The sequence below is a fragment of the Grammomys surdaster genome, unplaced genomic scaffold (assembly GCF_004785775.1).
Source record: "Grammomys surdaster isolate TR1022 unplaced genomic scaffold, NIH_TR_1.0 125562, whole genome shotgun sequence".
Classification (NCBI taxonomy): Eukaryota; Metazoa; Chordata; class Mammalia; order Rodentia; family Muridae; genus Grammomys; species Grammomys surdaster.
The window spans coordinates 1,262,149-1,282,830 of record NW_021620409.1 but is presented as its reverse complement, the minus strand read 5'-3'; the positions used below and the strand labels follow the sequence as shown (position 1 = coordinate 1,282,830).

At 36.9% G+C, this 20,682-nt stretch overlaps 2 protein-coding genes across 2 annotated transcripts; one reads left to right on the top strand and one right to left on the bottom strand.

The window, feature by feature from the left end:
- Window positions 1-1,068: 1,068 nt before the first annotated feature.
- On the bottom strand, window positions 1,069-2,007 carry LOC114638264 (olfactory receptor 6C3-like). The gene has a single exon (XM_028786680.1). It carries the CDS (start codon window positions 2,005-2,007, stop codon window positions 1,069-1,071), a length of 939 nt encoding a protein of 312 aa, XP_028642513.1.
- A 15,391-nt stretch (window positions 2,008-17,398) lies between these two features.
- LOC114638268 (olfactory receptor 6C2-like) lies at window positions 17,399-18,408 on the top strand. Its single transcript, XM_028786684.1, has one exon. The coding sequence runs from the start codon at window positions 17,428-17,430 to the stop codon at window positions 18,361-18,363; it is 936 nt and encodes a 311-aa protein (XP_028642517.1). The 5' UTR covers window positions 17,399-17,427; the 3' UTR covers window positions 18,364-18,408.
- Window positions 18,409-20,682: the final 2,274 nt, after the last annotated feature.

Below are 20,682 nucleotides of genomic sequence, written 5' to 3'. Positions count from 1 at the left end.
AGAGATGAAAAAGCAAAACATTTAAAAGGAAGAGAATAAGACAAGAAGGTATTTAAAATTATTTGGCATGTTTTTACATACATTCCATGTAGCATGAGTTACTTAATGTATGACCTTTTCTCTGCCACCAGCCCAAGGGACTAATTTATTTTAATAAATTTTCAGTCTACTTGGCATGGGAGATGCTCAGTGGTTAGGAGTGCTCGCTGTACAATCATGAGGAGCAGAGTCTGGACATCGGTAGCCACATAAAGTCTGAGCATAGTCCCATGCTTGCCTATAACCCAAGAACTGAAGGGAACAGAAATAAGTAGAAACTGAAACAAAGGGACAGAAACAAACATTTGAGCTTGTTGATGGCCATCTTACCTGAACTGCAAGTTCAGTGAGAGATTCTGCTTCAAGGGAACAAGGCAAGAGGGATAGACAGAGATCATAATACTGTTCTCTGGCCTCCATACACACAGGCATGTACATTCACACATATGTATATTTTTTTAATACAACACAAGCCTATAACACCAAATATAAGCAAATTTTACCATTAGCGTCAAATGTTTGGACACAGAGATAGAATGAAAATAGGCTCTTATTCCAAAATATGGATATCTATCAAATGTTCCATAACATTTTACAGTGATCCTACCTCCTCCATGATGGGATGTTTCAACACAGAGTAAATAGAAAACAATACCCACAACGTTTTAAAGGAAAACATATTAAGGCTACTTTCAAATCACAAGGAAAGTTCAGGGATTAGAGAGGTAGCTCTGAGGTTAAAAGTTCATTCAGTTCTTTCTGAGGACACTGATGCAATTCATATAAGCAACATAATGGCTCACAGCCATCAGTAACTCTGCTCCGAGGAGACCCAATGCCCTTTTCTGGCCTCTGTGGGTATGAGGCTTGCAATAGGTACACAGAAATGTACACAAGTATACAAGCACGCAAAATACTTACACACAAAATACTTTTTAAGAAGCTAAAACCAAGGTGCTCATAATATAATTAAAGTTTGATTCCTACATTTTTGAAGAGGTACAATAACATTCGTGTTGGCCAATATGTTCATTTCTTTTTATTAAACATTATTTTATTAATCAAACCCTTGAAGGCTTGTTTTACTTGTTCATTTCTCAAGGTGTAAATAAAAGGGTTCAGCATGGGAGCAATTGAAGTATTAAGAAGAGCCACCCCTTTGGTCAGTGATGCTCTTTCATTTGCAGAAGGTTTCACATACATGAAAATGCAGCTGCCATAAGAGATGGAGATGACAATCATGTGAGAGGAACAGGTGGAGAAAGCCTTTTTCCTCTGACTGGCAGATGGGAACCTCAGAATGGTGCTGATGATGCAGATGTAGGACAAGATCACTAGAGCCAGTGTGAACAGCAGAGTGACAAATGCAAAGTAAAAGCCGATTGTCTCTAAAAACCATGTGTCTGAGCAGGAGAGCTGTAGAATGGGGAAGTAGTCACAGCAGAAGTGATCAATGACATTCGAAGCACAAAAATCTAACTTGAGAAATAGCATGAGCAATGGAAAGATGGTCAGGAATCCTCCCAGCCATGAGGTGAGGACAAGAAAGGTGCAGACTTTCTGATTCATGATGAGGGTGTAGTGCAGTGGTTTGCAGATAGCTACATAGCGATCATAAGACATAGCAGTTAGAAGAAAGAACTCAGACACTCCCATGGAGATGAAGAAAAATAACTGAGCCAAACAATTATTATAGGAAATGGTCTTGACTTGAGTAATTATTGACTCCAAAAATCTAGGGATGGAAACACTGGTGAATATAATTTCTAAGAAGGAGAAATTCCGGAGGAAAAAGTACATAGGAGTCTTCAACTGGGAGTCTAGCAAGGTGAGAGTGATGATGCTTAGGTTTCCACACACACTTAAGATGTAAGCAATGAATAAAAAGATAAAAGTCACAACCTGAAGTTCTGGTGTGTCTGATATGCCCAAGAGCACAAACTCAGTGATCACAGAGTAGTTTTTCATGCTGGTTTATTATCCAAAAATTTATTGATTAAAAAATTCAAATGAAAATTTAGTGTAAGAGAATTAATACTTAAATATTGATATTACAATATCCAATGAAGTAAAACTATCTGCTCATTCATATTAAACAGAAATCATCTTGTTAAATGGAAAAATATTTCTAAGTGTATATTTAAAACCCCTTAAACAATTATACAGAAAACTATACATACAGTTATAATTTCTATATGTGTAGGATACCTCTGAACTATAGATTTGTGTATCAATATTTTAATAGTATCTTCATTTTCAATATGAAACAAATTTTCTGATTTCACATATTGTATGTTTTCCAGAATGAATGTATAACATTTGATTTCAATTCTAATACTATTTCAAAACTTCTATAGTTTATTGGTAGAAACCGAAACATATTTACTAAACCTAAATGCTGTCATGGTTATTTTCAACCTGTTGTTTTTATATTTTTGGTTATGAGCCTAGCCTTTAATGGCTAAGCCATCTCTCCAGCCCAATATGTGTTGTTTTTAAATGAACAAGAAGTAAATGTGTTTGTAAACACCAAATGAGATTAGATTTTCTTTTATTATAAAAAGAAATAAAGCTGGGTGATGGTGCCACAAGTGTTTAATCCCCAGACTCAGGAGGCAGAAGGAGACCAACCTCTACAAGTTAGAGGCAAGCCTGGTCTACAGAACTAGTTCTGGGACATCCAGGGTTGCACAAAGAGACTCTGTCTCAAAACAATAAAACAAGCAAGACAACAAAATCAAATAAATTTTGATTCGTGACAATTAAAACATGGGCCAGAGAAAATAATTAAACAGAATCAGGAATCAATAACTGTTTTCTGTGAATTCTGAGACATATTAATTTAACATTATTTTTACTAAGTTTATTTGAGACCTCATATCTAAACTTTCTTAAGGACACAAGAAACTCATACAGTTTTTTTTATCTCAAAGTATAATAATAGTGCCATTCTTCTCAAAGGATTATCAGAATAAATAATATTATCTATAGGATTTACTTTCTCAAACCACAGAGCTCTACACCATAACCTATATGACTTCTATCAGTCTTGTTCTCTCCTGATGTTTAACAGACATCATAATCTGTGATGTAAGTGATATAAGTTATCAAAGTTGTTGTACTAGTTTCTATGCTATGAAGTTCAGCAAGTGTTAAATAATAAAGAAGATAATGAGCATTATTCACCTTTCTACTTTAGTCTTCCATGTCTCAGTGGTTTTTCTCTTTAAGAATAGACATATTTTCCATCAGTGTGTCATCAAAGCTGACAAATAACTGTTACATGGTTTATACAATAGTTAAAATATACTAAATGTAAAATTAAAATTAATAAAAATATTTAAATAATAATTTGGGGATACTTTCTTTTGTCAGTAAATCAACCTTTCAATGATGGATAAAGATGCATTTGTTCACAAATATGAAACACACTGTTTGATATATATATGGTAATATCACTCGAATATAAACAGTAGTCAGCCATGACTTAAATTCTCCCACTTAAAAACATAAAAATAAACATATTCATAATATTCTTCAGAAGACAGCTTTGTCATTTGCTCTTGCCTCTGTTTATTGCACTGAAGCCTCCCACCCTACGAGGTACATGTAGAATGACTTCTAAGGTTGCTAACAGCCTCACTTAGGAAAGAAAATAAATGTATCTTTAATCATTTTTATCATTTCACAGAAGCCAAATGTGCTATAAACATACTATTGTCATCCTTGGAATTCTTTAAGAAAAAATGAAGCAACTGGTACTTTTTTAACACAATAGAAGGTGAAACATTTTGAAGGTCTATGGATAAGATAAAATTAAAAACTGCACAAACATAAATAAAACTTTACCTTCTCTGTAAGTCTATGAATCCCTGAAACACTCAACTAAAGACAAGTTTGCAAACAGAAATTCAAGACATGGATGCAGTGATGTCATGACTCATCTTTCTTGAAAACCAAATAATATAGAGAGACAGAGAAAAAAGTGTTCCAATCAACTGGCAACATCCAACCTGGCTTCCCTTTGGTCAAGCAATTTTCTTAATGAGTTCATGGACTCAGTCTAATCCCAGGAGATAGTTTATTCTCAACTCATTTGGGATTAGTTAAACCCAGGACTAAACTGCCCTACAATGGTCTCCTCTTGGACAGTCTTACTGATATTTTATAATTAATAAGTTCTGCAAGTGCAGAGAAGAATCAGGAAATAAAAGGAACATTACATTGATATCTTCAAATGTTAGGATTGTATCTTGTTCTTGTTTTTTTATTTTATAATTTCAAGACTGATATTTGTTTCATCGTATGAGATCCAGAGCCACAGCAATGAACAGAGACCTAGTCTTGCCCTAACCTAGCAGCCACACAATTTCTTCAAATCTTTTGATTAGTGTAAAGAAGATATCCTGTATCACACCAAATTGTTTGTATGTATTATGTGATGACACATTCAGATATTTTATTGTTTCTTACACACTTTATTGTATTTTATACAGTCTACAAATACAGACATTATGAGATTCTATTACACAAAATGTTCCACTGATTCCCTATCCCAGAAAATTGGGAAACGTTCTACCTCAAAACAAAGCTATATCACTTTTGGGCTATACTCAAAAGATGCTCCATCATAACACAAGCTGTTCATAGCAGCTTTATTCATAAGAGCTAGAAGCTGGAAACAACCTAGACATCTCTCAACCAAAGAATAGATAAAGAAAATTTGGTACATCTACATGGTGTATTATTACTCATCTGCTTTTTAAAAAAATGGCATCATGAAATTTGTAGGCAAATAGTTGGAACTAGAAAAAATCATCCTGAGTGAGGTAACCCAGACCCAGAAAGACAAACATGGTATGTACTCACTTGTAAGTGGATATTAGCTGTTAAGTAAATGATAATCAAGCTTCAATTCATAGACCCAGAAAGGTTAGGTAAAGAGGGGGGCTCTAGCAGCAGGACACATTGATCTCCTTGGGAAGAGGAAATAGAATAGATTTTTGTGGGTGGACTGGTGGTGGGTGAGGACAGGAACAGGAATGATCAGGTTGGGGGGGGGGATGAAGGGAGAGAGTGCAGGGAAAGGCAGCAGGAACTAGGGTCATATAGGGGCATGGAAACATAGCATAATCAAAACTTCTTGGAACCTATGGGGATGACCCTAGTGAGGACTCCTAGAATATGGAATAATGGAGGATATGGAGTCTGAATTGGTCATCTTTTGTTGCCATGCAAGGCTTCAGTGATGGCAGTGGGTTACATTCAGTTGTGTTGTTGATCAAGGGGGACCCATGGAAATTCCTAAACAACCCAGGATGGTGCTAGGACAGAGATCTTCTCTCTACAAACTGATACCAGCTGCTTACTACAAAACTGAGACCCCATTGCTAAGAACAACATTCACACAACTCATTGGAGAGGTCAAACTGGTGCCTGCATGAAACCTTCACCCTGACATTCTAGTATCTTCTGCAGGGGAAGGTATTCTGCAGGCTATGGAAAGAGAAACCAGGACACCAACTCAGCCACAAATCTCTCAACCTACAATCTGTCCTGCCTGCAAAAATTGATGGAGCAATGGTGTCACAGAACTTGTGGGAGTGGCAAACCTTCATTGGGCTTAACTTGTGGCCCACACTACAAGGGAGAATCCATGTCCTACACTGTCTGGATGACCAGAAATCAGAGACTAGATAGGCCAGAGACCTAGATGGGCAAAAAAAAAAAAATCAATGAAATGATTCCTAATGACATTCTGCTATACTCATAGATTGGTACCTTGTCCAGTTGTCACCAAAGAGGATTTCTCCAGCAGCAGGTGGGATCTGGTGCAGAGACCCACAATCAGACATTATGTGGAGAGAGAGTCTAAGTTGGATGTCTCCATTGGGTTCCTCCACTCAGACATCAGGTAATTCCACAGAAGTAAGAGTCGTGGACACCATGAAAATGTGTCTGACTGAATGAACTAAACAGGGCTCATATGGGCTCACAGAAACTGAAAAGGTAAGCACAAGGCCTGCAAGGGTCTGCACCAAGTCCTCTGCGTATATGTTATGGCTGTTAGCTTGGTGGTTTTGTGAAACTCTTAATAGCAGGAGTGAATGTCTCTCTGACTCTTTTGCCTACTCTTAGGACTCTTTTCCTCCTCTAGGGTTGCTTTGTCCAGCCTTGATATGAGATCTTTTGCCTTGTCTAATTGTATCTTGTTTTGTCCTGTTTGGTTGCTATCTCTTGGAACCCTGCTCTTTTCTGAAGGAAAACTGAGAGGGAGTAGATCTGGAAAAGGGAGAAGAATATATTTTCAATTTTTTTTAAAAAAAAAAGTATGTATGGGTAATGTAGTGTGGTGGAAGAGTCTAGATGGAGATGAAAAGTATTAGAGCAGAAACTAGAATATGGGAGTCAACCAAAACTCAGGATAGATGAAAAAACTACATACTACTGTATGTGCAAATAAAAAAAATCCTAATTTTTATTTTAAATGGAGCTATCTTGTTGCTCCCAGAAGCTATACATGGGAAGGTAGGCTATTCCAGCGCCAGCTTCATACTTCCCTGCAAATTGTTGTCTGTAGAGTCCTATAGCTACTTTTATTATGAATGCTAATTATGTTCCCCCCCAAAAAAAACTGTTTTTCAAAAGAGGGTCTGCACTCAGCTTCTGGGAACCTACCCCCAGTTGGTTCTTGTTTGTAAATAAAAACACAAGCAGCCAATAGTTTCAGAGGACAGACAGAGGCAGGATTTTACAATTTCCTGGGCTTGGGATCAGAAGAAAGGAAGGAGATCCAATATGCCAGGAGAGTATGGAGAGAGTGGAGACATGGGGTAGAGAAGCAAGAAGAGCACCCTGGGATCTGGGCCAAGAAAGCATAGCCTAGACTAATTGAAGTTAAGAGCAGCCAAAATGGAACACAGGAAATAGTAAGTGATAACTCAGAATTATCACCAGGAGGTAGATTCTAGCAGCATGGAGGCTAGGCTGTCACCCTTAAGAAGCTACTGTGCTTCTTAAGGCACATTAAAATATAAAGGCCGTAATGAACAAAGTTCCATGAACACTCCAGTGATCACTGTTTCTAAGGGCTTATCAGGATGACCAAAATATCTGAGCCTACTTCACCGTCCTAGCCCAAAGTCATTTTCATGTCTGAAGCCTACTCTTGCTTGTTCCTTGACTATTTGCACCTATTGTATGGCTAGTTCCTCAACCTAGAACTGACCTTAATACTTGCATGTAATTAAAATGGTATAAAAGCAAAAGGGAGGAGGGGGAATTGATAGGTGGATTCTGGGGGAGGGGGATGGGGAAAGGGGATGACATCTGAAATGTAAATAAATAAAATATTCAGTTAAAAAATATATAAAAGCTGTGTGTTGTCTTTCATTCGGGAACCTAGACTATTGAGTTGGGTAGCAATCCCCAAGACAGAATTTAATAAGTATCCGATTAATTCAACAGAGTCCTCCAGAGACTCCCAAAAAGTAAATTCTGTTGCTATTGCTCTTGATACCACATGCTTTACAAACAGCACACAGAGAAATCAAGCTGGAACCAAACTAATCCTCCCTGTTGGCTAGTGTTCTTAATTCTATTCAGACTTCTGGGAAGAAGAACTCATCAACACCCTTTCTAAACTATAAACCCAGAATGCAACAGTACTGTGAGATGGGCAAGATGTTCCCACCACTGCAATACTGGTATAACTCTTAGGAGGTAATCAACTATTTTCTAATTGTATCTGAGATGCCATGGGAGAGGATACATACTTAATCAAGCTAACGGTTAAGATGTCACAGCTCTTTTTTTTTTAAATAATTTATCTATTTTTTTCTCAAATCGTAATTCATTCACACAGGGGTTATAAACACAGAAAGGCAGGATGTGGGGAAGGGGATGACACTGGAGTGTGGGTGTTCAGGGGGAATACAGATATCTTTCAGAGCTGGGTATCGGCTGGGTGAAGGTTCAGGGGACAGGTCACTATGACTCTACCTATGACTCACTTGTCCTTATCTAAGTTGGTATTGTCTGCCAAGGCTACCTATTTACTAGGTCTATGACTACTCAGGCTTGTAAATTTCCACAAAAGCTGCCTGTTTACAATAGCTTATAGCCATCTGTTTCAATGTTTTTTCACAGAGACCTAAGACTTGGTGTTAGTATACATGTATGACAGGCCTATTGCTGATTTTAGGCCTATGGCTGATTTTAGGCCTTCAGTGTGTAATCAGGGCTGACCCTGACATCTCCTCCATTCTCTAAGTATAGAAGGGCTGTGGTAATTCTAATCTTGCAAAGGCGGGGATAGAGGCCTGACCTCCAGTAATTGAAGGGGACCTTGAAAGAGAAGTACTCATTAACAATATCAATAGTCGTTTGACCTCACAAGCTGTCAAAATAGAGCAGATATTGAAGTAGCTTGCTATAATTATGAAGACATTGATGCTGTAAAAGAATACAAGATTTTTAATGCTATAATGAAAAGTGTTTACAGAAATTATATATATATGAATGATATGTGTGTATACATATACATACATATACACATAAACACACACATACACACACATATACATCATATACATATGCATGCAACTTTATGAAAGTTTATCTTAGACTTTTATAGCTGATTTAACCACAGATGAGAGGACTTGACACCTGAGAAGTTTATTTTATCTATTTTTGGTATCTGCAAATCTGAACTCTGTTGCTTCACTAAAATCAAGGTGCCAGGGGAGTATCTTCAAGGTTCTAGGTACAATTCATTACACACCTTTTTGGATTTCTGGGAGATGTTAACATGATGTGGTCAGTGACTGGATCTCTATTTCAGCAGTTACTGTCACTTTTGCAATTTTTCAATCCATCAAATCTCCTTTCAACTCTTTTTTAATAGGGATGCACATGATCATGTCAATAACCTTCAGGATAAGCTCCTGTAATTTCATCTTTTTTGAAGTGTAATAAATCTTGATTTTTATTAAAAGAAAAAAAAAGATGTCACAGCTCCTAGGAGGGATTTACTACTGATGTGTTGCTAAATGGATGTATGGACAACCTGCCTTCTTTTTTTTTTCTTTTTTTTTTTATTGGATATTTTATTTACATTTCATATGTTATCCCCTTACCCCATCCCCCACCCACCCGGGAACCCCCCATCCCCTTACCCCTCCACCTTCTTCTCTGTGGATGTAACCCCCACCTACCCCCCCCACTCCCACTTCCCCACCCTCAAAATTCCCACCCCCTGGGGTTAAGGATCTCATCTTCCACCTGTGCCCGGCAGGGCCCTCTACTCTTACATATTCAGCTGAAGCCCTGGATCCCTCCATAGGTGCTCCCAGGCTGGTGGTTAGGACCCTGGGAGCTGTGGTTAGTTGGTATTGTTGCTCTCCTCATGGTGCCACAAACCCTTTCAGCTCCTTCAGTCCTCACTCTAACTCCTCCATTGAGAACCTCATGATCAGTTCAATGGCTAGTTGTGAGCATCTGCCTCTGAATATGTCAGACTCTTGAAGGCCTCTGAGGAGACATCCATATCAGGCCCTTATCGGCATGCACTTCCTGACTTCCACATCAGCATCTACCGTTGGTGACTGCACATGGGGTGGATACTCAGGTGGAAAGGTCTTCAAATGGCCCCTCCTTCAGTTTCTGTCCCTCACTTTGTCTCCATGTTTGCTCCCTTGAGTATTTTGTTGCTCCTTGTAAGAAGAACTGAATCACCCCCACTTGGTCTTCCTTCTTTATGGACTTCATGTGGCCTGTGAGTTGCATCTTGGGCATTTCAAGGTTCTGGGCTAATATCCAATAATCAGTGAGTGAATACCATGTGTGTTCTTTTGTGATTGGCTTACCTCACTCAGTATGATAATTTCTAGTTCCATCCATTTACCTAGGAACCTCTCAAATTCATTGTTTTTAATAGCTGAGTAATACTCCATTGTGTAAATATACCACATTTTTTTAATCCATTCCTCAGTTGAAGGACATCTGGGTTCTTTCCAGCTCCTGGCTATTATAAATAAGACTGCTATGAACATAGTTGAGTATATAGCAGCCAAGCTGCCTTCTAAATGTGTAATTTTATACCAATTGAGTGCTGCTCTTAGCCTTGATCGTAGAAGCTTCTTTTTGTAGTGGGTGATAGTTAATGCAAAGATTTACAACTAAACAAAGTGCTAAAAATAAATGATTCCTTAACAGTAAATAGTACTCACATATTACTGCCTACACAGGGAACAACACAGAAGGGACAGAAAGACTGGAATATGAAAGGAATTCTATGTAGTACTGTCTTCTGAGTATGACATGACTATCATCCATGAACGTAGAGCAGTGACAGCTACCTGAACAAGACTCACACAAAAAATATTCAAAAGATACAAAACTAGAAAGAATGCACTTAGGAGGAAGTAGGTGGTCAGTGGGAGTATAACGGGACAAGGTTGTAAGGAGTGAATATGATCACAATGCATGTGATCATGCATATGTGTGTATGGAACTAACAAACATTAAAAAAAAATAAAAGAAAGAAAACAATATTATGAAAAACCTTGCACTGGCTGGTTTTGTATGTCAATTTCACACAAGCTGGAGTTACCACAGAGAAAGGAGCTACCCTTAATGAAATGCCTTCATGAGATTCAGTTGTAAGGCATTTTCTCAACTAGTGATCAAGGCAGAAGGACCCAGACCATTGTGGGTGGTGCCATCCCTGGGATTGTCGGTAGTCCTGGGTTCTATAAGAAAGCAAGCTGAGCAAGCTACAAGGAGTAAGCCAGTAAGCAGCATTCCTCCATGGCCCCTGCATCAGCTCCTCCCTCCAGGTTCCTGCCCTGTGTGAGTTCCTGCCCTGACTTCCTCTTTGGTGATGAACAGCAATGTGGAAGTGTAAGCTGAATAAACCCTTTCCTCCCCAACTTGCTTCTTGGTCATGTTTTGTGCAGGAATACAAACATTGACTAAGACAACCCTTATAAAAGTTACACATTTCCAAAAGTTCTAAGGCTACCATTGAACACTTAATGACATTAATTTTTGAAATAGTGTATAAGTCTACTTCTTAACAATTCTCAAATTTGGTAGAATATAAGTTTTTAAAATATGTCTTACTGATTTTTTCCAAATTTATTGCTGTCTGTTATAATTCCTCCCTTTTTCTCTTAATTTCATCAGAGTCTTGTCTTCCCTTTCTTCAATAGTTTGGTTAATAGTTTCTTGATTAGATTTTCAAAGAGCCTTCTGTTATCAATTATTTCTCTTGTTTTTGTTGTTGTTGCTATTGTTTGTTTGCATTTTACTAATTTCTACCCTCATATGGATTATTTAGTTCCACCTGCTGATTTGTCTTTAGTTTCTTTTGTTTCTCTGATGCCCTAAATGAACTATTAGGTTATATGAGATCTTTCTGATTGTTTTTAATATAGGCTCTTATAAATATTGATTTCTTTCTTAGGCTTTCATTGTATGCCAAAGAACTAGCAGGCTGTATTTTTATTTTCATTTCATTTTAGAAGTTTTCTAATTTTTTTCCTAATTCCTATGATATATAATTTATTGTTCAATAGAGTATTGTTCATTATCAATAAGTTTATGTGTGTTCCATGGGCTGCTAAGAAGAAAGTATATCCTGAAGTGTTTGTATGAAATGTTCTATAAATATCTCTTAGATCCATTTGATATTATGTCATTTAACTCAGATGTTTCTCTGTTTATTTGCCATGAGATGACCTTTCTATTGTTATAGCAGTGTTTGATGCATGTATATTTAGAATTAAATATTCTCTTCATAAATTTATGCTGCGAAAGAATCAGCATAAGATAACTTTTCTATTTCTTCTGAATTATTTTGGCTTAAATTTGTTTGTCAGCTAAGATCACCGGAATGCCTGCTTGCTTTCTTATTCTATTTACTTGGAATAACTTTTTCAATATTTTCACCCTAATGTTAAATTTGTCTTTGATAGTAAGGTATATCATGGGAGCAATAAATAGATTAATCTTTTTTAATCCAATCTGTTTATCTTAATTTTTATTGGAAAATTTAGTCTATTAAAATTAAAGTTGTAATACAAAGAAATTTATTGTTGTCATTTTTTGATTTTGGAGTATTTTGTGTTTTTAACTGCTGTTTCATTGTGGCTTATTCTTTATGAAGGATCCTGGATGTGTTCATATTTCTTTCCAGTATCAAGGATTCTTTCAAGTACCCTCTTTAATACTAGTTGAGTGGTGATGAATTTCTTCTGCTTATTTTTATCAAGGGAAGTTTTTGTTTCTTTTTTAATTATAACAGGTAGTTTTGCTGGATGTAGTAATCTCGACTGGCATTTATTGTATTTCAGTAATAGAATACATTAGTCTGTATTCTGGCTTTTGTGGTTTCTATTGAGAAATCTTCCATAATTCTGATGTGTTTGCCTTTATGTATGACTTATTCTTTGTAGCTTTCATTATTTTTTTGTTTATTCTCTACATTTAAGGTTTTGACTGTAATATGATATGATGTTCTTGTCTGATCTTGTCTACTTGGTGTTTAAATGTTGGCTGAAACTATAAGATTGCTCTTTAACATTTACAGAGATGTCTGTTATGATTTTATTAAGTACATTTTTTATGCTTTTAACATATTTGTCTCCTTTTATTCCAATAATTGATAATGGTGATCATTTCATGGTGTCCTATAGAATTTTCATAGGGTCCCACCCATGGATAAAGAACTGCAAGCTGCTAATGACTGCTGAGAGAAGAATTAACCTCTTCAAGGGTTGAGATCTCTTAATTGTTGTCCACTGTAGAGTCGTCAGCCATTAAACCATATACATACAAGCAAAAAAAACAAAACAGACTTAGGAGATTGTGTGTGTGTGTGTGTGTGTGTGTGTGTGTACACATACATCTATATATATATATAAGACGAATCAAAGAAAAAGAGGCTATCTACTTGAGCAGGACATGGGAGAGGTTCAAATGAAGGTATCTCAGATGGGCTAGAGGAAGAAAGGAAAGAGGGAAATTATAAAATTCTATTTCAATTTAAATCTTATCAAGAGAGTTTGCAACAAAAAAATAATTAACAATAGACAGAATGTAAACTATAATGGAATTACATGACATTATTTTTCAGTCACATCAATCGATATTTTTTTCCTTCATGGAATGGGTTCTGAACACTCTCTGTGTGATTTTTCTTGTAGAGTCTGCATTGGTAGGGAAGACACAATCTGCAGTTCTAGTTCAAATCTGTAAAAGTAAATCTGGATTACATGTTGCTATAGTGGCATTTAAACCAACCCCCTTTGGAAGTGAGTTTCCCACACAACTGCACAACTGCAGTTCAACTTCCTCTTCAATGGTCTATCCAATTCAGTAGCTCCTATTAGGGAAAACAGGGTGAGATCCTTGTTGTAGTTTCCTCCTGACTTAGGCAGGGAACGTTGAGGGCAAGGCTGTCTCAGCCCTCAGTCCCCTCACTCTCTCCTGCAAAGTGTATATGGCCATTCGTTTGCCCAGCTTTGAGCTCTGCAGAACCTCTCTCCTTATGGTATTCAACTGTGCATGTTGTTGCCAGGGATGGGGGGGGAGGGACTTGGGAAACCTTCCTGTGCAACACTGCCAACCTCACCCATCATCCTTACGAGAGAGTTTGCCACCACCTCCCAGTTTCATACATGCATCCCCTTTCTATCTGTCAATGAAGGTTTACAGGGCCATTGGTCCAGTGGGCTCAAGACTCTGCTCTAGCTCTTCTCAGTGTTGGTGTGAATGGGGAGGAGAGGGTATAAGTCAATGTCGGGCAGTTCTTACTGTTTTGTTTCAACTCCCAGGTGTCCCCACCAATTATGTGTCTAGTCCTTGGTCATCAAACTAATTGTTACGGCAAGGATTTCCTGTAGTTTGGTCTAACCTACTCCAAACCACTGACGGCAGCTAGGCACTGTCTACAGCCTCTCACACCTGTTTTATCACAAAATAAAAAAATCTCAGCTGGTATTGATAAATTCATGTACAACTATCACTTCTTTAAGGAATAAAAATGGCTGAATTTCAACCATCCTGCCTGTTTTCTTTCATCAAGTCCAATGGATGAGGCTGCTAAATGCCATTTTACCCAGAAGTCTTTCAGTGTTTTATAAGCACAACTTATAAGCATTTAGATACAACTGTAGAACAAACCACTAAAATAAAAGCAGCAACTAAATTATGTGATTTATGTATTATCTCCATTTTCCTTAACTATTTAAAATTTCTCAAATATAATAAATGATTCACATAACAAGCTTTAGATAAGAAATCTGGTTTTTACTAGGTCTCATTTTAGGTTTCATTTCAGTTTATGTGTTATGTCTAAGCCTGTAGATTAGTGCATAATCAGATTCTTCTGCAACCTTGATGAACTCTATTTAATGCTGTATCCTTCTGTCTCCAAAGACATTGTCTCAAAAGAAGCACGATGGAGCATACTTTTTTTAAACCTGAAATTAGGTTCCTCAGAAGATTCATTAGTGAGTGTATATCACCAGGGATTATGTTTATTTAGTTAGTTGCATTTTTACCAAATAAGCAAATGTTAAGCTAGAAGAAGCAGATTCTTATTGCTCTGATGAGTCAGAGTAACAAGTGTCATAAGTGGAGACGATTCCTCACATCCTGCAGCCTTCATATCAGTGACTGATTGGTTTGTTTTTATGGGAAGAAGGCTAAAACAGTATAATAGGGAAGTCCAAGAAACTAGATAAAGATGGATTCTACTGAGGTGTCTATGCATCTTCAAGTGGTCACAAGCTTGACAGTGGCAAAGGTGACTAGGAGTTGATATGAGAATATTCATCTCAATTATCATTTTACTTAAGGAATTTTAAGACTTCAAACTTCAACAACTAATAAAACCTATCATCAGCAGTCACAATGGTAAACACAATCAATTTTCTTGTCTTTATTACGTTTACTTTTTTTGATCTCAGTTTTTCATACCCTGGAAAAAAATAACTCTTAAAATGGGAAATAAATACAAATAATAATTTCTGTATTTTATAAGACAGCCTCTTCATTTATAAAACATGGTTTCTTTGCATATATACATCTTGGGAGATTTTTATATATAACAATATGTTGGCATTTAAGTGTTAAAATCAGCTGGTGACACATGCCTATAATCTCAGCACTTGAAAGGTTCACAGAATAAATAAATGTTATATTTTGACAGCTATTGAGAAATCTATCATCTTTATTGCTAACCTCAAATTAAACAATAATAATAATATAATAATATATTTGTGCATATAACTAGGTTAACACCTCCCCCCAAAGAATGACAAATTGGTGAATAATGAATTACTTCATTAGAAATCTCTCTCCTCATTTCATTTTGAAAATAAACAACAATCAGCTGGCTACATCAATAGCAATGACTATTAAGGACTAACAGTGACAATGCTAGTCTTTTACTCTGTGGCATGATCTCTGTCACCTCTGAGACTAGAAGCAGAGTAGGAAGAATTTTTTAAAGCATCCAATAAAAAGAACGCAATTCCTCTGTTGTGACATGAAAAGATAAAAAGAGCAAAATGTTGGTCTCTTTAAGAACCAAAGTAGTCATTTGTGGTGAAGCATGCAGGTAATCCCTACAGCCGACTGAGACTGGAGGATTAGGGGTTAGAAATCATCCTGGATTATAGATATAAAGACCATGTCTGAAAATAGTTTTAACTAAAAACATAACCAAAAAATACACTTAACCATCAGTTTAACGTCAGAAAAAATGTAAGTAAAGTCAGTATGAAAATGCTTTGTGTCAGAAGCCCAAATAGAAAGGAAACTATCTTTGTAGATATCTGATTGGAAAACATACAATAGATCAAAACATTTAGAAGCACTCGTTAGACACTAGTTGTATGTAGGATTGTCTGAGTGTTGTCAAGTTGTATAATAAAAAAGGAGGGTCCACATTCCAAGATTTGATTCCTAAATGAGTTTTCTTCTTTGTGTATTGATAACAGGTAATGTTTCTAGGGTTGAAGAGACAGGAGTCTCAGTGCCACAACTGTCAGACTTGCAGGAAGCTCTCTGGAAGATTTTTAGCAAGAGTTGAAAACATGAAAATCAACCAGGTAAGCTGGGAACAGAGCACTCTTGTTCTGTTGGAAGCAGTGGCTAAAACATCTGTCACTGGGAATGTGGTCCATATTGTAACATATTACCTTTATTGAAAAGAACATGCTACTGGTATGTGTTATATCTAAGATATGTTCAAATTGCTATGTCAGGTAACAACTGAGAATCAAAAGGGCCATGGTTAAATTAAGATATGCATATAATGATGATCACCTCAATAATTATAATTCAACACATAGGAACTAATGAAAACACCATATTTTTTTTAGGTAAAGAAGAATTTTAAAAAAAAAACACCAATTTTGACAATTTTGTCAATGGTCTAAACTAAACGAAAAATCAAATTGACTCTCACAACCTCATAATTTGTAGGAAGGCCATTGTTTCTAACTGGATATGCAAATGTTCCTTCTAAATTAATTAATGCCATTTACTTATGCAAATATCCTCAACAGCGTCACAATATTTTCTCTTAAATCAGATAGTCATGTTACTTATTCTTTTATTCCATGTTTTTTTATCTTGAGGTCAAGACTGTTCTGTGTAGGAAAAGTAGATTGGGATGGGATTTGATGGGGTAGAAAACCATCACAGACAGCATCTTTGAAATTTATTTATCAAAGTACTTTTTGAGAGAATGTGTGTTCTCTGCATAATTATATCATGCTTTCAAGCCTTCTCTGCTATGTACCACCCTGAATTGTTAAGTGATCACTAAGGGACAGAGAAATCCTGTAAGGAGGCAGTATCATGGGAGCAACTACAGGAGTGTGTGTGTGTGTGTGTGTGTGTGTGTGTGTGTGTGTGTGTGTGGTGTTTGTAGGTATGTGGTACCCATAAGTGAGTTGATATGTTTTCATGCACTATATGTTCATGAATGCTAAGTCTGGAAGTCTTCAGGGTAAAAACACAAATTGCATTAAACAAAAGTAAATATTTCGAGTACAGCATTCCAACACAGACCAGAAGTGACTGTATGTGCACAGTCCTCTCACGTTGTCTTATTTGTCTCACGTTGTCCTCTCACGTTGACTTATTTCAGCACTTCACAAAAGAGCAACACGCTTGGAAAATATATCAGACAATTCTGGCCAATTTTGATAACTCTTGAGCCAAAAGGTAGCCTTGTTCCACATTAAATGTGAACGTTAATGTTTTTTTAAGGTATAATGAATAAGAAAAATCTGGCAGATTTAAAACGCAATCTATATCTAAAAGTTTCTGAATGTTCCATGCAGATCTAAAAGAAACCAGAAATCAGTGATGAGGAACCACACCGTCACGACTTTCATCTTACTGGGACTGACAGATGACCAGCAGCTGCAGGTTCTTACCTTTATCATTCTCTTCTTCACCTACTCACTAAGCATAACTGGAAACCTGGCCATCATCTCCCTCATCTTCATGGATCCTCACCTTCAAACAGCCATGTACTATTTCCTTAAGAACTTTGCCTTCTTAGAGATCTCGTTCACATCTGCAAGCATCCCCAGATACCTGTATAACATAGCAACAGGTGACAAAAGGATCACCTATAACGCCTGTGTCGCCCAAGTATTTTTTACTGACCTCTTTGGTGTAACTGAATTTTTCCTTCTAGCTGCCATGTCCTATGACCGCTATGTGGCCATCTGCCGGCCACTTCACTATTTGACTACCGTGAGCACCACAGTCTGCAGAAGACTTGTGTTTTGTTGTTGGGTAGCTGGTTTGTTTATTTTAATCCCCCCACTTAGCCTCGGCCTAAATCTGGAGTTCTGTGATTCCAATATCATTGATCATTTTATCTGTGATGCTTTTCCTCTCCTTAAAATCTCTTGTTCAGACACTAGGTTCATGGAGCAGACAGTTCTCATCTGTGCTGTACTGACGCTCATTATAACGCTGGTGTGTGTTGTTCTCTCCTACGTTAATATCATCAAGACAGTTCTTAGATTTCCTTCTGCCCAACAAAAGAAAAAAGCCTTCTCTACCTGTTCTTCCCACATGATTGTGGTTTCCATCACCTATGGCAGCTGCATCTTCATCTACATCAAGCCTTCCTCAAAGGACGAGGTGGCCATCAACAAGGGTGTGACAGTTCTCACCACTTCCATTGCCCCAATGCTAAACCCTTTCATCTACACACTTAGAAATAAGCAAGTCAAGCAAGCCTTCTATGACTCAATAAAAAGAATTATAGCATTTTCCAAGAAATAAGATGGTGAAACCCAATAAACATGGACGGCAAACTCCCCAAACTTCTAGGTCAGATTGACTTTTTCTCAACACACTTTTTCATTGTGGTTGATTGACATTCCTGCTCCCACAGACCTCGTTTAGGATCATATCCTTCCATCTGTGCTAATAGATTTCAGAATCCATAACTTCTGTTTCACTCAAAAATTAAAAATACCAAAAAATGATAAAGTAAAAATAAAGCAACAAAGAAGCAATTACCAAGAGACTTTTACATCTTCAGCAAAAAAAAAAAGTAAGTCACCATTGTTTCTTCTAATCCAAAACTTTCAATTGATTTATTCACTAGTTCATCTAATGGATATTAGTGTGTATTCTCCTTAAGGTAGGCACTATTTAGGTCTTAAAAGCAGAAGAGGATACAAACAAAAAAAAATCATGAAATTATTACCTCCCCCTCCCCACCATGTACTCTCAGAGATACACAGGAGAAATGGGAACAAGCCAGTGAGCAGATAATCAAAATGTTGCACATGCACAGCAGGAAATACTTTTGACCATAAAATAGGATGAACTTCTATCATTTTTAATACAGGCAGGATAGAGACAATTGTACTAAAATAAGTTAGGCACAGAGAGGCAATGTATTTGAATTGTATCAACACATTTGAAACCAATGATGGATGTTCATTGTTCATTCTAATATAAAAGTTTTCTGCACTTTACATTGTCTAAGGCTGTAAACGAAAATTGAGCTCAATTTATTGTTTGCAAGCACCTATTTTTTGTTATTTCTATTTGTTTTAAAATGCATATTTAAAGTAACAACAAAATGCTTTTATATACATGGGGGAATGGGTACAACAGTTAAGCAATTTAACATGCCTGTAATCTCAAATTTTCTCTTTATTTTCTATCTAGTAAAATCATCTAGGATACCATAAATGTTTCCTTATGAAGTACAATAATATAAACCATGCATGGTGGTATATCCCTGAAGTTCCAACCCTCTCAAAAGACTAAAATAGCAAGATCAGGAGTTTGAGGTCACTTCAAGGTGCATTATAAGAACCAGTCTCAAAACTCTGAATAAAACTTTTTTAAAAAACAATACTATTAGCTATAGGCTTTTGGGAGATAGGACAGAACACTTATTCATTTTCTTCCTGCAACCTTACTGTTTCCCTTCATTTTTATATTTTTTTCCTTTAATTGAAAATAGATTTTTTTCTCTACTCCTCCCAGTCCCCCGCCCAGCTTCCATCCCTTCCAGAATCACTCACTATTGTTCTTACATTAGAAAAATAATATATTTCTAAGAGATAACAACAAAACATGAGAAAGTAAAATATAGTAAGACAAAGCACAAACCATCATTGACAACTCAAGACAACTCAAAAGAAGGAAGGGTCCCAAGAGCAGCCACAGGAATCAGAAACCCACTCATTCTCACACTCAGGAGTCCCATAGAAAGTACTAAAGTCATTTAGAAAAAGCCATAGGAAAATTACTACTGTTGAAGCTTCACAAAATATAAACACACACATATAAAAGGGTTTTATGTATAATTATCCTACAATGGGGCAAAATGCCTATACCAGACATCACAGGATAACAAATAAAAAGCCCATTGTCTAGAATGGGTTACACCTTTGGGAGTTGTTAACAAGTGAGATCTCACGACTGCCAAATGCCAGGGATCAGTACCAGCATTCAAACATGTCCTAGCAGAGGAGATAAGGAATGGGCAGAAGTGTTGGGCGAATGAGTCAGAGACTGTGGCTGGAGAATCCTGCATTTCAGAGCGGCTAAGCAAGCAGTATGTTTCTTTATACAGATTCCATAATAGGGGCAAACTTATGATTTCAAAAGAAATATATATCATATCATTTTGTCCTTAGACATGTGTTACAAGTACAGAGAGAATAGATATTATCAATGTCAAATCATTTTAGACTACATAAGCATTTATGACACTTTATTCTTCAGGAAAGTGAAACATAAAACAGATAGAAATATATCTGAGTTCCCAAGCCTTGAACAATTCTTAGTGATTGAAGGACAGCTTGTAAGTTAGCCGAAGTTTAAAGGCTCTCACAGGCTATATACTGATGCCTTCTATTTTCTGCTGGTTTTTAGTTAAAAGACCTCACTGTAACTTTTCTTATTCAATTTACATCCTGATCACAGCCCCTCCCTCCTCTTCTCCCAGTCACACCCTTAAAAATCCCACTACCCATTGCCCCCCCCACTTCTCCTTAGAGAGGGGAAGCACCAGTTAGGTACCACCCCCACCATAGGGCATCCCAGCAGTACTAGACACATCTTCTCCCAATAAGG

Bases quoted from the DNA above. Each gene is read 5' to 3' on its own strand.
- LOC114638264 (XM_028786680.1), bottom strand. From the start codon at position 2,007: ATGAAAAACTACTCTGTGATCACTGAGTTTGTGCTCTTGGGCATATCA.
- LOC114638268 (XM_028786684.1), top strand. From the start codon at position 17,428: ATGAGGAACCACACCGTCACGACTTTCATCTTACTGGGACTGACAGAT.